Source organism: Mycteria americana, chromosome 1 (genome assembly GCF_035582795.1).
Source record: "Mycteria americana isolate JAX WOST 10 ecotype Jacksonville Zoo and Gardens chromosome 1, USCA_MyAme_1.0, whole genome shotgun sequence".
NCBI classification, from domain to species: Eukaryota; Metazoa; Chordata; class Aves; order Ciconiiformes; family Ciconiidae; genus Mycteria; species Mycteria americana.
The window spans coordinates 55,761,584-55,779,138 of NC_134365.1; the positions used below are offsets into that span (position 1 = coordinate 55,761,584).

General features: G+C 39.6%; 1 protein-coding gene across 1 annotated transcript in view; it reads right to left on the bottom strand.

Moving 5' to 3' along the window:
- The window catches only part of PLBD1 (phospholipase B domain containing 1), a 42,054-nt gene that overhangs the window by 16,556 nt on the left and 7,943 nt on the right, over window positions 1–17,555 (bottom strand). The window contains exons 2-5 of the mRNA XM_075499143.1: window positions 16,497–16,716; window positions 9,552–9,635; window positions 7,500–7,638; window positions 619–783 (exon numbers count right to left, since the gene is read on the bottom strand). Coding sequence (XP_075355258.1) covers window positions 619–783; window positions 7,500–7,638; window positions 9,552–9,635; window positions 16,497–16,716 — 608 coding nt within the window. The remainder of the gene's footprint in view (window positions 1–618; window positions 784–7,499; window positions 7,639–9,551; window positions 9,636–16,496; window positions 16,717–17,555) is intronic.

Genomic DNA, 17,555 nt, shown 5'->3' on the forward strand with positions numbered 1-17,555 from the left:
TTGTTGCTCTGGGATACATGGACTCTCCATATGCTGACTAGATCCTCGATGATTTTAACTGAAAAATTTTAATTGCCACCATGATGTAGCAGACACGAATCTTAAAAGCATTTTTTCTGTCATTACTCCCATTGGAAAGCCGTTCCAGAGTATTACTGTTAACACTTAGAAAACATCAGCCACTTGCACCCATTTGATCTTGTGCTAGCACTGTACTTTAGTTTAAGTAAGCCTCTTCCCTTCCTCCCTGCTTATTTGCCCAATGTGTTTGCAGACATTCACAATATCCCCTTTCAGACTTCACTTGGCTAGGTGAAACAAGTTACCCTCTTCCAGTCTCCTCTCCACGGTAGTTCCCCATTCCCTAGTAATTCTGGTAGCTTTTCATTGTCAATCTCTGTGGTTTTGTTTTGGTTTGTTTTTTTCCCTGCCCTTGAACACAAGTGAGCAAAACTGGATCCAGAATCCTATGGAGGCACAAATGACAACTGCATAAAAGCACCTTAATTGACAGGAGTCTCTTTATGCACATGCAACAAACAGTGAAGACTCCAGAAACGCAGACTCATGACACTGCAAATCAACACAGTCACTGGAGATGAAGTTCTTGGTGCTCACCTTGATGAGCGCAGAGCAGTGACCCATATCCCACTGATACTTCCCATGGCTTCCTGGCTCCATGTTGCATTGTCCACCCCGTGTAGAATACTCAAATAATGCAGGAATGAGGTCCAACAGGTCTCCAACTGCATTCAGAAATTGGACATCAAAGATGCTCAGTGGCTGAGGAAAAGGAGAAAAGAGACCACAAAAAGCACTTTCAGACAGAGAAGCATCAAGACAGTCTCAGCTGTTAGAATTTTTCTGTTGCTCTCAAAGGAAGCTCTTATATGGTCTATGAAATTCCTGCTCACAAGGCCCAGATTCCCAAATTCAGTTGAATTGGGCACCTAGGTATCTTTAAGGGTCTGGCCCTTGTAGTGGCATTACCAATGCTAACATGTCTGAGGAAAAAAGGAGACACTAGCAGTAACTCATGAAACTTTTGTGTGTCTTTGCAAACAGCATACCAATCAGTCTGCTGTTACTGTTACACTGGGGTAATAGCAAGATTTCAATTTTTTTTTGTTTATCTAGATGCCTTTGAAGAACTTTACATTAACAAACACTCTTGGGAGTTTTCGGATTTTTATTAAGACTACAATTTAAGACATCCTCAGGACTGAGGAGGAGGAAACAAATGAGGGAAGCAAGATATGTTAACAATACTAATCAAGCATGGAACTAGCTGAAGAGAGGATGTCAGTCAAAAGGCACTCCGCTATGCTACGTGCTTGCGAAAACCCCTTATGGTTAGAGCTAGCCAGGGTTAACTACACACAGGTTGTTGTGCAACACGTTCTTCTGAACCGTCTCTTGATTTGCTTCTTCAAAAATAAGAGCTTAACAGTGGTCTAGCCTCAACCTTCAAAGACCGTTTTCTAAATCTTTTCTGTTCTTGCTTGTACCATGCCTTTAGTTAAGGCAAGGCTTAAGGAAAAGAAGTCAGAACACACGTCACTGTAGGGCTAATGCATAGTAACTTTAGAATGGAACATAACCATATAGCAAAGAAACACATTGCTTGCAATATAAATCACTGTTATTAAACCATATAGCTGACCTCTCTTACAAACCCCAATAAAGGGGAGACAAGGACATGGAAAAAATAAACAGTGCCAAATCCATTTACTTTTTATTCAGAAGGCTGAATTCTGTATTATCCATCTGCTGTTTTGGCAGAGAGAATAACCAACAGGAAAACCAAAAATAGTGTAAACTCTAGTCCATATATGCCAGGGGAAGGAATTAAACCTTCCCACAATGCTTACCAAGATGCACAACTAAAATCATGCATCACAGAAGGCCCTAACAGCAGCTATAGTTTGAGGAAAAAATCCAAAGCAAGTTTTCGTATCTGTTACATTGCTTTAGCTCATCATGTTTTTGCTGTAAGGACCCAAACAGGGAACAGCAAAGGCCACAACTGATAAACATCAATAGATGTACCTTTGGATAGTTTTAAGCAACTCAGTGGTATGAATCATTTACAAACAAGTCCCAACAACTGCTATCTCACTGGAATCCATATAGAGAGACTTGGCACTGTTTCAGCACAATTTTTCCCCATCCAGCTGCGCTTAAAGGTCTGCAAGCCCACCACACAATGAGAAGCTGTTTTCTAAATGTCCAATTTACACAGCCATTACTGTACAGTACCACCAGGAGGGGTGCAAACAGGATTGCACATGAGAATGCTTGGCCAGCCCTGAGACATTTTAACTGTACTTGCCATCCATTTGGCAAGTACATACTCTCTTCCATAAAACCTGCCTTCATTGCAACATCTACAGGTAGCTACACTGATACTACTGCTGCATCACTTAAAATTGCCTATATTTTTTTTAAAAAATTCACACTTATGTACTATCTTACAGTCATTTCAAGTAAAAAATTCAGTAACTACTAGGAAGTCCATTCAAGTTAGAACAAAGGTGCCAAGCAAGGAACCTATCAGAACTATACGCACAGAAAGGTGGCCAGAGAGCAGGAGGAAAGACCCACGCAAACAAAGAAGCAAAGGTTATGTAAATTCCTAGGGCTCCACTGGGTGAGATTAGGCCACCAGCTCCCAAAGCCAGCCAAAATATCAGAGAAGTAAAAGAGGAACTAGGTTGTTAAGTACCCACGAGGGTTCTGTTTTCATTCCCCTTTTGAGAGGCAAGCAAATTTTGTTCCAGTTTATTTCCAAGAACTCATTGCTCTGCTTGGATAAACCTGGTTTTGTGTTTAAGATTGTCTGATGCTCAGTGACATCACACGAGCACAGTGCACAAAGCTTCTCTGGAGTCTCAGTAAAACAATGCATTCAAACAGAAGACTTAGGCATCTGCACTGCAGGCCAAATCTGGGAATTTCAGAAGTGGCCCGAGGCATCTGCCACGAGGCTGAGAGCCCCAGTTCAGGAATTACTACAGCCAATTTCCAGGATATGTGGAGAAGTCTTCTCTGGGAGGAGTTAATCAGTGTCCACCAGCAAGAATTAGACAAAAAAAAAGTGTGCATTATAACCAGTGCATCATGTAGGGCATTATTACAATCTTTTGTAATCACCTTCTCCCATCTCACACAGCAATGTCAGGAAAACTCTGCATGCATGGTTTACATCCTGAAGAAGAGTGAATGAATGAGCTAAATTGACAAGCAGAGAGGTGGTATAGCCACGACAAGAGAAAAAGTCCTTTTGCTAGCATGTGTGGCTCCTCCTTTAGGATACTGTCCTGAATAGCAAAAAAAAAAAAAAAAAAAAATTGAGTTTGAGTTACATCAGCTGTAAGGAGAAATAAACTTCGAAAGGGGATCAGATAGGAGAGAACCAACCTTAAAGGCTTGTCTACATGGGACATTAAAATAGACGTTATTCTGCAACAATTGTTTTCCAGCAACTTCCCCATGCATGAGCATTCTTAATACAAAATAAGGAAGTACAAATAGAGAGCTGTCCTAGAATCATTGTACTACTTAAAACTCTGACACCTCCTTATTCAAGAGTAATTTCCCTGTGTAGACAAGCCCAAGATTAATCACAGCGTTGGTAGAGCATTAGGCAGATGAAAAGGCTTAATGTTCTTTGAGTGCCCCTCCTTCAGAAATTGTCTTGACAAAAGGGTTGGGTTTGTTTACTGGATATAAAATGTTGCTGAACCAGATGGAATAATGTCACACTTTAACATGAAAATGTATTCAGATTTTGACATCATTCTTAATGATACCTGTAAATAAGAAATTCAAAATACAGAAGTTTACTATATACATTGTCTTCATGCAGGTCTCAGTGGAAGCACCTACCTAAAATAGCCCTGCAGGAAACCAGACTTCATGCAATTAAAAAAAAGTTTAGAACAGTACACTACAAAACATATGCTTCATACATATAGGAATAAGAAAATATGTACTACTACTATTATCAAACAGTTTGGAGTCCACATCAAATTTTCTTTCTGTAGTAAGGCTCAGTTATTGTGGCAGACACAATGGTTCTACAATATTCAAGTGAAGTACACCTGATGTTTAGGGGAAAAAAGAAAAATGGAACATTTCAGAGTGGCCTGTGTGCACAGAATCCAACTCCCATTTAAGCACTATGTGGATTTGGCATAGCTTCAAACTACCGCGCATTGTACTGGACAATGGAAAGTCAGATCTTTTCACTTGTCTTCCTCAAATAAGTGCACATCAACTAATCCACCAAATGTAAAACTCCAACTACGTGCAAGTTTGAAAAGGTATGTGTAATGCTGATAAGAAACCTTGACACATGAAATGTGTAAGACTAAAAGCAGATTAGCTATTGATACAGCTTGCTTCCATTCTCCTGAAAAGGGAACAATTTTGTTCAACTTTGCCCAGTGCTCAGTGTTGAAATCCACAGACTTTGTAAACACAGTCCCTTTTCTCCATCTTTGGACCTATCCTTGTTAACCAACCAACTTCTCAGTGTTCAGGAGAGCACTTTGTCCATGTACAAGCATTCGGGGGGGGGGGGATGCAAGAACTTTGAAATCCATCTGCTCCTCTCTTTCTCTTCCCCATGTCTCTCATCTTGTGGGAGTTAGAGGAAAAAGTAAGACTTCCCAGCCTTTCTTCGGCAGTGTTTAGCCTTCTTTTAAGCTTAGGACATTGGGGGAAGATTGCCCTCTGCACATAAAGAGTAATTACACAGTAATTAGTTGTATTTAGAAGTATGCATAGTTTTTCCCAATAGCAGTTAGAACACGAGGCAGCAAAATACAGCCTGTTACATGTTGGGTTTTGGTTCAGTTTTGGGTTGTTGGGTTGGGGGTTTTTTGGGGGGGAAGGGGGGTTAAAAGAGGAAATAAAAACACCACACAACCCACACACGAGATATTCTCAGTATTTCTAATGTTCATTACCACCATGAATGCAAACTACTGCACCACTAGAGATCAAAAAATAAACTTGTTCCTGATGATAATAATCCTAAGACAATACACATAGAAAGGATTCTTTTTTTAATGAAACAAAAGTAGTATCTACCAAAGGAAAGAGGGAAGAAGAGACTCTCAAAGCACTAAGAAAAACATGCGATAGGAATGAGATTTGCTTTTAAAAACATGCAGAATTTGTTGGGGGGGCTTTCAGTAACAAGTTTAATTTTTTTTTTTTTTAAGGTGAAAAATGAGTAATGGAAATAGTAAATACTTGTTAGTGCAGTTTTTGCCCAAAGAAAAATCAAAACAACATTGGATTAATTGAACCAAAGTATAATACTTAGAACCAAGGGAAAAAAAAAGTCATCTATTAGGTGAATTTATTTGCCAAACATTCTACTTACTAACAATCTAAGGGATTAAATAAGAGAACCTTTTTAACATTCTTATAATATGTACTGTAAGAGCAAAGTTGAAAACAGCCTCTTTGGAGGGCAGATGTTCTTTAATCACAAGGAATAAGGAAGATACTGTTGGTCTTCTCAGGGTTTTTTTTTTTTCTCTTTGTTTTGTTTATTAGTTTAGGTTTGGGTTGTTTTTTTAAGTGCCAACAGTTTACAGAAGCTGGGTTGATTCTCAGATAAGTGGATGTGTCAAAGCTAGAATGCTAGTCAGTAACACTGCATCTGCACCTGTTTTTATTGTCTGTGTAAGCTCAGAGCAACAATCTTCAAGCTCATTTCCTGAGGGGGATCCTGACAGTAGTAAATATGTACACAAATAGCACTATTGTAGCCTAATCTCCCAAAAGTATTTGAAAAGTAGCATAGTATCCAACTAAGTGAACTGCATGTACTTTTGCAGAGCTGTCAGGTATGCTGATGCCAAGGGAAACCAAATATGTAGGTGCAAAAGCAGCTGTCCAAACTGTACTCAAAGGTAAGAGCCTGATGCTAACTTACTGGCTCTGGCAAACAGAGAAACCTGCAGCACCATCTCAAGTGAGAAATACATACATGTGAAAAATTTTTTGCTTTTAATAAAAAGACATGGATCCCAACATAGATGATAATGCCAAAAGCTACAATTGTGAATAGCATAGGAAGGAGTCAAAATAAATCCCACCATCTGCTCCAGGCACATTTGGGAAAAGAACTATATATATCCAGTGCATATAATTAAAAAATAGAGGATACAGATATTTCACACTGAACTACGTATTTGAACTTTCACTAAATGCACCATTTTTATATAGGCATGCTGGTGAGATACCTGAAAAGAAGATTAAGAATGACTCAGTCGCTTCAGAGGTCAGTGCTTTTTAGTATCAAATACACAGTTAAATAAGTATCAGGGAATACATGTTGCAGGTAGGACATGCCTATCATAAAGAAATAGCTCAGACACAAACTAGCACTTTCCCCTCCCCCCCCATCTGAATCGAAAGGATTCTGAAGCAGCCAAAAAAAAAAATTGATGAGCTTTGCAGGGCTCTTCAGATACAGGTGTTATGAAAGGGAATTAATGAATTCTTTTCCTAGAAAGTCAAGGTTTCTTATTATCTTCCCTATAATTCAGGATGGATCTTTCCATTATTGTGAACAGTCTTTTCTTTTAGTTTGAGTTGATTCCCCATTCATGAAAGCCCCAGAGCAAGTTCTACACAAGAAAGAGATGTGCATTTTACTAAAACCCAACTGTTTATTATTGAGCACTCCCAGCTTCTCTAAATTCTTGATATGGTTAAACCAAAACAAAAGGGGTCAACTACAATTACTCAAGTCCTCCCTCTCACATTGAGAAACCTATTAGACATTAGACTTAAGGACAGCATTGTAATTATGATAGCTCTATGGGAGTTAAAGAAGCTCTGCTATTGCACACAAGCTGATGATCTGGAACACAATTCTAATTGAATTTAAAAAAAAGAAAAAACAAACACCAAATAAAAAAAAAATACCCCATTTGGCCTGCCACAGCACTGACCATATATTTTATAATGGGAGATTTGGAAGACAGAAAAGGATAAGACATTTAGCAACATAAAACATACTCCAAAATAGAAAGGCTTTTAAGATTTGAAGTCTGATGCTTGGAAATAAGAATGAAAGCTTTAATACACTCCCTATGTGCTGACTTGTGCTGTTGCAGCTACTCTTTATACCTAGAGGGCCATTTGCTCAATAACAATTGTAAAGTGACAACAGCAAGCACTTTAGAAGTGTCTGTCCTTCCAACATTAACACGTGGATACAAAAGCCACCCCCAATCTAATCAGCACATGAGCACCCAGGCTTCTAAGTCCAGTGCAAAGGATCTGTGGTGACATGACCCAAGTGCTCAGTCACATTACCTACACTGAAGTTTTTGTAGAATGCCATGTAGAATGAGTACTTGCCACTAATTATTGTCCTTTTATTTTTTTTTTAAATATCAGATTCCCTTCTTCCATCTTTGTCCTCTGACATCCCATCCCCAGCTACTGAAAAAGAGATGCAGTAATCTTACTGTTTGTTTGTGTAGTTTAGCCCACTCGAGGGCTCCCATGTACAGACCATCCAACTGTGCAATAATATAGCCAGCATGCCTCCAAAAGGGGTCATCCTTATTATTTCTGATTTGTTGTCTTGTCCATTGATCTTGTTTCCTGCAGAGGAACAAACAGGTTGGGGTTTTCTTGTTTTTGTTTTAGAGTAGAATTGATAATGCAGGGAAAGGACAAATGTATTATGACCCAGATGATCCAACCTTCCTAGTGTTTTGAGGCAAATGATGCCTTGGAAATCCTGCAGATATAAATGTTATATCCTCTGGGTGTAAATGTTCAGATCCATGCAACACACCCTACAGTACTGTGCCTCCACCAAACTTTAGTGTTGGATTCCACCTCTGTGGAGGACTCTGCTACATCAGATGTAGCAATCCCTTATGGTCAGTAAAGGGAAACAAGCATTTGATAGGTCAGATGAACCATTCCCTTTTAAATGCCTATATAAGGATGAGATAGGCTGACCTTTGAAAAGCCTATTTCTCCCCCCTACGTACAAGTGCAATGAAGGCGTGCTGCTGTTGGTGCTCAAACACTGCCTAAGAACCATTGCTATCCTCCTCTGAGGAAAAGTGGGAGGCCAAACACAACCATCCCACATGCCAAATCCAATCAAGAGGTTACTAGCCAAATAACCCATGTTTAGAGCATGAGGCAACACAAGCTGAACGGACCCTAGGGCAAGAGCAGCCAACATTATAAGGATCTCCCAGAGTTCCCTCCTTTGCTGTGCGCAAAGGGCCACAGAAGAACCACAGTTGTTAGAGTAAGTCAGGACCAGATTCCAGCCTCTTCCATCCTCCTGTATCTATCCATCCAGTATTATGTACGGCAGCAAAAAAAAGAGGGAATGAACCTGGTAAGGAAGCAAACTCTTACAGCACACAAAACCAGCCAGATTTAGCTTTCTGGAAGTAACAAGATGCAAGAAGTATGTCAGAGGAAATAGGGATATGGTCAGAGCACTCAGGGCTAAAGACTTTCAGGACAACGCAGCAGCCCATATTGCAAGACTGCTATTAAGTAAAGGAGCAATGCAGGAGTCCATGACATAGGCAACAGAAAAATGATACAAGGCCACCTAGTATTTCCCCCATCCTCCAACAATGCATCTTGGGGGATACAGCTGCTATGCTGAGTCAGTCTGGAAAAAAACCCATACACATTGATATGGTAGCTAGCCCATTTTTCTCACAAGGAGGACAGCAATGCTGAAGAATGATAGTAAGGGAGCACTAAGATTTTTTTCTCTCTTCTTTTTGGATAAGCTAAAACCAGTCAACTTTACATATGTGCACCAAGAACAGAATCAGTCAGATATACAACCCCTTGTGGAAAGCACAAGACAAGGAAAAGATGGAAAAAATAGTCCCCAGAAATGACCAAAGTTTCACAGAAGTATTTGTAATGGAAGAAAACATAAGTCTAAGGAGATTTAAATAAGCAGTAATCACAGTTGAGTTTCCCAGTACCTGGCCTGGTTCTTCTCCCACTTGTAGTTTCCCACCAGTGTAGCTGCATTATTTGAGCAGAATTACTTTTGATTTATACAGCTAAAGAGAAAAGGGAATCAGGACTTTTGTGATTAGAACAGAATTTACGTCAGTGGTAGAATAAACAAAATGCTAACCTAACAGAGGAAGGAAAGGATACACAGTGCTAAAAAGATTAAAGTGCCAAGAGACCACACTGTTCAGTGTAACATTCAAAATACCAGCTTTTTAGAAAAGGATTTTGACTAGAATGACATTCAGAATTCATTGGCATTATCCACACCCCTTTGTAGCAATGGTTTTAAATATTTCTTTGAAAGAATCAGAATTAGAGAAGGGCATATGCCCTTCTTCATGTATGTTTAGAATCTTTTTTCATACTAACAGCATTCAATCAGAGGGAAAGGAAGCATATATTTTCTTTAGCCCACAAGGAAGAGAATAAAAAACCCTCGAAAATTCTGTCACACTCCAACCCCAAGTCTTGAATAATTTATTTTCTAATAACTAAATACATACGCCATAAAATTCTGAACTCCAGTTCGAACGGTGGGATTCTTAATTAACTGCGGATACATATTTGCAGCATGGTCATACATGTGCCTGAAAGAACAAGAGTAGCAGAAGTTACTCTTTTGCATCTTCCTTTCCTTTTGCTTACCAACCCATTGGCCAACAAGCATTGATAGACAAGTACCACAGTCCACGAAATAAGCTTTTCCTAAACACAGAAATTACTTCGTATCTTTAATGCATGACAAACAGCAAAAGGTAACACAAATGCATTGTTGAAATTTAACTTAAAATAAACAACCTTGCTAATACCTGCTCAAACTGCTGTACAATGGAAAGAGAAGCAAGAATGAGATTGAACTACTTCATGACAAAACTTCATGTTCAGGGAATATAAGCCAGAAGCACCTTGGAAGCCTTAGCACATTAATTTAAATTACAACAAAAATAGTTTACTGGAGAGCTATTCTATTTGGAACCAAGAAAACACAGAGGTGAGGAGAATATAATTTGCTGATTCAGTTGTGAGAGAGAACTTCAGCCTGAAATCTAGCAGGTTTTACTTACCATTAACCATGTTCCTTCCTTAACGATTAAGCAAAATCTCTCTATTTTAAAGTATGCATACGTTGATCCTATGTGTTCCCAGAGAAACTCCCACTCATGACAGCCCTAAACAGGTTCAGCTTTATGGAGACCAAAAGTATTGTGATTTTTTTGTTGCTGAATTCAGTTAGCTATTTCATCCTCATTAACTGATAGAAACAAAAGTTTAAGTAGGGGTTAACAAAAGTAGGGGGTTTTTTTGGTTGGTTGATTGGCTGGTTTTTGTTTGTTTTGTTGAAGTGAAGCACTTTACATTTCAAGATGAAATAAACTGCCAAAAATTGCTCAGGAGCCCAAAAATTAAAATCACCCTTCCATTTTAAGTCAAATGTCATCATCTGATTCAAGCCAAAACAGAACTTTTAGATTTTCTCATTCTGTTAATTTTTTCTATCAACATTTCATAATTTGGGTCAAACTTAACCAACATTTTTTTCAGCCACCGAATTAAAAAAAAAAAAAAAAAAAGGAGGAGGGGAGAGGAATATTTAGGGCCTAGGTGGAAATCAGCAGAAAATTATTTCGCTGAGGTCTGGAGTTGGTAGAACTACATCAGTCAGTAAAATTAGCTCCTACCAAGTGCTGAGAGAAAGAAAGCAGAACTAAGAAACAGATACCAGCCTCAAGGAAAGTACATGCCAGCAGGACAGAATTCCCTCTATTAAACTCATGAGAGCAACTTCCTCTGAGAGGGATGCAGGCAGGAGGTCCTCCCAGTTTCTCTCAGGGCATAATTTGAGAATACGGCCTCAGATGACTGAATGGTTTACTGATAATTAGAGAATCATCCATTGACCTTCCCTCTCTTTCTGTCCCCTGCCCCATTCCCAGCTGTTTAAGTACTTGACTGCATGACCCTGCTGCCTTATCTCAGTTCTGGTACCATTCTGACTACCAAATCTAATTGTCAGCATACATTCAGGCAAAACACTAACCCAACAAATAAAAGGGAATATATTTTTCTGGCAGTTTGTAGTTTGAATTAGGATTTGAATTAGTAGACAGATAAGCAACAGAGGTGGTGCAAGAAGGCAGCTCTCTACTGTGTTAGTAAACAAACTGATGCATGAAAGGGCCTGATCAGTGCCAAGGCAGACACAAGTTGGGGGGTTGGATCTGTGGAGGGAGGTGCTGGGGCAAGAGAGGGGAGCGTTCAGCAGCTTCATGCTATTACACCCTTCATGAAATTGCAGCTATAGTATCAATTTTAGTTCTAGAGTTTCCTGTCTCCCATTTAACACAAGACTACATACCATAATCATAACCTACTTCTTGAAGAGGAAAAGAAAGTTGAAGAGACAGATCAATATTCTCCACCCCTGCAGTCACAGAGAATTTGGCAAATAAAAATCCAAAGTCATTTTAGGAAGGAAATTATAGCGTAACATACTCCATACTACAAGTCAGAGCTCTCATGGCACTAGAGAAGAGGAGCAAATAGCACGAGACAGTCCATCAGTCTTTTAGGGATGAGAACCAGATGAGGAGGGTAAAAACAGCCAGGATACTACTCTAATCACTACCTAGGCCAGGACAGATGATCAGGCTTCCAGGTTCAACCATCAGCTCTACCCTCTTCATTTTGCCCTCAAACATTATGCAACACAAGGCAGATTTTATGCTAGTAGTATCTTTAAGCTGTGATGACTGATGTAGAGACTGGGTTAGTTCAGAATCAGGGGACTCGAAACAGCTTCTTTAATGGCCTTCCTTCTTGTACATGCTAACAGAGGACATACAATTCCTGGAATTGATTTTTGTTTTTTAAATGCCCAAGGTTATTGAGAATTTTTCCCCTAGTTGCCCTGTTTTGTTTTGGGGTGTTTTTTGGGGTGGTTTTTTTTTTTTTTTTTTGCTTTAACAAAGCTTCTATGTGCGTGGCTTGCATGTTTTGTAAGGGTATTATCCTCTGAAGTAAATTGGATCATTATAGTAAGGTAAGGCTTTGCAAATGTATCTAAGGCCAAACACAAGGCAATTACAGAGCTGGGACAAGAATTCAAAGTCTAAAAACAGCATAGCAGAGCCCTGCTTCTTCAAATTAGAGAGGAAGATGACAAGACTCAGGTCAGCTGAGGTTATATCAGAAAAAATAGTACAATTAATGTTGCTACAAATTTAAATACTGCTCTTAGGCACCTGGCATGCCCCAATTGGAACTGATTAGAAGTATGTGCTTAACATCACAGATTTGGATGTGCTCTGGCATTCCCCAAGTAAAGCAAGGCCTCATTAACAATGTCTGTTTGTAATAGGGGAAGAGAATTCACACCCAAGAAAACTGGAGCAAACATCTTTGGCTGGATGATAGGACAGGACCTTACAGAGACGTGAGAGACTGGTGACAAAAACAAATGTCTGATTTCCAGACACTACAGACACTAGAATTAGATTTATTCCACCCCTAACTATGTGTTTTCAAAACAGACAGCTACTATGTGAATCAGGTGCTGGCACTAGAAAGATGAATCATGCTCTAGAAAAGCCCTGAGTTTCTACCCTCACTGGTAAACAGGTCTGACTAACTTAGTTATTGCTTTTTCTACCAATATAGCTTGAGCTGATTTTAATTCTTCTCCAGTAATCTGAAATAAGGCAGTCCTAGCATATTGGGGTTTTTTTTGTTGTTTTGGGTTTTTTCTTGTTTTTTGGGGGATTTTTTTGTTGGGGGGGGCTGGGTGGGGGGTGTGCTGGTTTTTTTGTTTGTTTGTTTAATCTGGTTGTCTTACCTTCTGCTTAGGTTCCTACTAAGGCCAAAGCATACACTTGTAGGAGAGATATTATATCACTCTTGCTTTCATCATGAGGCCTAGCTGTGTCTAGAAACCCTCCTTCATGCCCTAAGTGTAATGCAAGAACTGAGCTAGCTGAGAATTCCCAAGATCTCCAAACTGCAGGCACTGTCAAGCTGGAGCTCCTGCTCACCAGACAGCTTCTGCAGGAACCTGTACTTCAACTTGGGATCAGACTTGCAATGTATCCTTCCCAATAAGGCATCACATCAGAGCTCTTCCTGGTAGGACTTCAGGGTTTCTGCAAATAGCCACCTTGGGTCATTTCTACTTCATGGAGTCATTGCCACAAACAGATGTAAGACAGCTAGAGACCTTGGAGTTGTTCAGGCTACAGGTAACAATGTACTAGAGGGCACTTCAATTACCAGGCATACCCAATGTATTCACGTTGCGGGGCTGTACCTGAGCCACCTGAGGTGGTGCTTGTACAGGCAAGTGACACAAGCGTCTTCACTCCAGTAGCTAAGTGGCTGTTGATGCAAATAAAGCCTTCACCACAGCCAAACACATTGTTACACTCTTCCTTGTTGTTACCAAGTTTTTATAAAGGAAGGTTGAGCTGTGTGCAGCTACTGTGGACAAAAGCAGAATGAGAGTGTTTAGAGACACCTTCTCATAGAAGAAGTCACAACAGTGCTAGAGAGCTTCCCTGAAGACAGGCCAAACGGGCCAGGCAGTCTGATGGGAACAGAGTTACAGATTAGGAAAGACTGTTTCCCAGTTTTACTTCAGAAGGCTTGTCTAACTGTCCCAAAGAAAGAACATCTGCCTGCATGTTAATTAGGATTCTGTGAATCTCTAGGCAAGATAAAGAAGGAGAAATGGAGTTCTGAAAGCAATCTTAACATCTGCAAACTTAGTGAGTTCTCACTATTCCTGTGGTTCAGGAAATTGCAAACACACTGTATAAAAGGATTCATTAGTTGCCGTTTGCTGAATTAAAAAACCACTAAGGTCATACAGCTAAAACCTGAAGTAATAGGTTCTCCATCTTCTCACGGGTCAGAGGATTACATCACTAATTCATCTCTGCTCCTTAGCTGGAGCATTTTCAATAGGTATTCTCAGCTTCAAAGAGAAGCCCTCTTAATTGAAAATAGCTTTACAAGACCTGACAGAAAAAGTTTATATCCATAACCCCCAGTGAGAAATATGCTTCCACTGCAGGTACAGATGTACAATGGGGCAAAGACATAGCCAAAACCCAAATTCAGGTGATATGTATAGTATTTGATAGTCATTTTAATGATGATAAGCATTTTCAGGTTTTGCACTGTCAGAGGATTTCTCAGTCAATTTCCTCAAAAAGTTTCCTCAGAAAAGAAGGGCATCTTAACCCACTCTCACACTTAAACTCCTTTAAAACAGCTAAGTTTCCCACTTTGCTTAAAAGCCAAAGTCTCAAACGCTACTTTTACACATTGATACAAACCCTCAACTTCACTTCCACAGACTTTAAGATCTCTGTTTATTACTATTTCTGCTATATCCATTTCTCTACAAAGGGCCACTCAGTGCTGGAGGTGGTAGATCTACAGTAACAACAGCTAGAGCTAGCAACCAGCCTCTGTAAGCACCTAACCTAGAGAAGGCAAAAGCTTTGAGCAGAATAACTTGTGAGTACATTCACTTCTGTGAATCTTCACTTAACACCCATGGAAAAAGCAAAGGGGAAAAACTCCCTCCCCTAAACCTAAGCATAGACCAAGACATCAGATAAACAGTGTCTGCAGACACTGTTTCACATTCAAACCATGCTTAAAGGAACAGGCATATACTTAAGTCTGTTTAAAAGACAGCCAGGAAGATTTATAAATCTCCTGTGGAGGCAGAAGGGGAACAGGGTGTAGGTTATTGCTACTGGAACATTACTTGCCATCTAATTGGGCTTAGCATGGATTGGGCTCTCTATGTAATATGACTTAAGCTTAACCACTTAGAGATGAGTACACCTACGTAAAGCCTTAGTGAAAAAAATCTGTTGAGCAATACCCAATTTTAACAACATTCTAAATGTAATGCTACCATCCCCCAGATCCATACATATTTTACATAAACTGACTGAATAATGCGTAACAGGAACCTCTCACGCCAAATAATCCAACAACACACATCCAGATCTCTCTTGTACTTCATTTCCTTTCCTGCCTGGAGTACAGGCTGTGCACTCAGAACTCTGATTCCTTTACACTTTCCCTCAGAATTGTTTTGTTATTGACAAATATTACTTTATGGAATTTCCTTTATATTCTCCAGAGACCTAGCTGCCTCTCTAGCAAAGTCTACTAGAGAGTCACATTAACATATCATATGATCAGAGAACTATCCATAAATCTTAACTGATCTTAAAATGTCTTACTAATTAAATTAATACCATCTTGTCTACCAGCCATATCTGACAATTGTTCAACAGAAAACCTTCCCCTGCTGGCCTGTTCAATGCAGCCTATGGGTATTTATTTTAGTGTTCTGGAAGCAAAGCTGGTGAAGCCAAATTCATGTCACTGCATCCATCACAAGCATCTCACAACTGTTCCCCAGCCATGCATCAGAATTTGGGAATTTTTCTTTTCTTATGACTAAGTTGATAGAGGAAAAGATGGAGCTTGTTCAACAAGCAGCCATGTGTCACATTCTTAGCTATATCACCAGCTATATCCTACCAGTTAGTATGTCATAGTGCCACTCTGTGTTTTAACTTTGTCAAGGAAAGAATAGGGTTTGGTTTGGGGGTGGTTTATTTTTTTGGTTGGTTATTTGGGGTTTTTTTTTTTGGTTTGGTTGGTTTTTTGCCTTTTTTTTTTTTTTTAAGGAAAAAACTCCTTTGGATTCATAACAAGCACAAAATTCTGTCAGTTTTCATAGATCTGCATTGCAGGAGAGATTCAGTCCCCCATCTTCTCTTCACAGGGCTTTCAGGACTACACTGACCTTTCTAGACACACACCAGTCTGCCTTCAGGCGTATCACTATATCAGCACTTTTTTTAATTTGTCCAAGAGAGACTAAACTCCCCATGCTGTAAAGTTTCAGTATCTGCTCCCCAGCAGTTTCTTGACAGTGTTTGGTGAAAAAGGTCCTTAGGGAAGCCCTGCAGCCCTTGCTAGCAACATCTCTCCCTGCCTGATCTGCTCTCAATTGTCTCATCTGTTGTTGGTCAGTCACCTAACTATAGGCTAGGGAGATAACTATTCTTGTCTAGCTACCCCTTTTGTAATTATTTACAACATAGGGCTTACGCACTTCCTTACACATACACTATTCTGTGATTACATTACTTAATCAGTAATATAGATACAGTGCTCATCTATCTCACTGAAGTGTTAGGACAGCATGCAGGATGAGAAGGAGAGGGCACATCTTGATCCCATAATGAAGATGCTATACTTCATACCTGCTACTAATTAAAAGAACAGCACACAACTGCAAAATGTATGGTTAGTTTAAATGGATGGCAATTAAGGGAAAGGAAAAAACAAACAAAAAACTCACAAGTATACAGAAATCCACTGGAAGTGTCATAAGTTGAGTTGATTCCTGAGGTACTTACGGAGCTGTGAGATAGCCTTCCAAGAAGCCAGCTGCATACATGATATCTTCATTGCTTAAGGTCTGTCTGCCATAGCCTGCTCTGATCTCCAAAACTCCCCAACCTGTTGTCTGTATAGTGTTGTTGTAGAAACCATAGGCATCTCCACTCCTGTCCAGTATATTCTTGACCTGCAGTGTTTTTTCAGCTCTATTCCAGTACACGGTTGCATAGCGGATTTCTATGGTGGAGAAGAAAGGGGGCAAGGGAAAGAAACATGAGTAGGTATTTCCTATCTAATACTGAAATGTCAAGACAATATTTTGGCAATTTAAAAAAGTTAATTTGATAGCTTTCCATCAGGTTTAGTTCTACTATGGAGAGCAACACTAATGTTAACATTCTGAAAAGTGGCATGAGAACTAACTGGAGTTTTACCAAGACAAAATCTTACAGCTAAATATTCTCATGTTACTCTTCTGGAAATTATCTACAACTCTTTCAGTATAGAGCTCCAACAGAGCTGCGTCTTGACATAAAATTCAAAAAAGTATTTCCTTACCTGGCCCAGAAGAAAATCTATACAAATCTTATTGAAAATAACTTTATAAGACAGCATGCCTTAGCAATTGCAAAGCATTATAAGCTACTGTTGACTTTGCCTTCCACCTAAAGATTCAAAAGGCTACAAAAGTCTTCTAAACTGTCTTTCTGGGCAACTAATCCTGGAGGTGGCATTACTGAACAGGAGCACTAGAACTCAGTGGATCACAGGCTTAAAGACAAAAGCACTACAGGTATGCAATCCTTTATAAGACACACAATCACTATCACCCAGCCAGAATAGAATCGATCCCAAGTGTGAAATGAACGGGAAGGAAGGGCACTAGACAGCTCAGAGTTCTGGTTGGACTGCTGTTTAAAGAAACATTCTTCATTAGTTGGGTTTTAATCCTGCTGAGCTGAAGAACAAAGAGCAAGGTAAACTGCTTTCAAAAAAATAACCAAAAAAACCTACAACTCTAATTCAGCCTTCCCCAAGATGGGACCTGATTACATCCGATCTCTATTCATGACTGA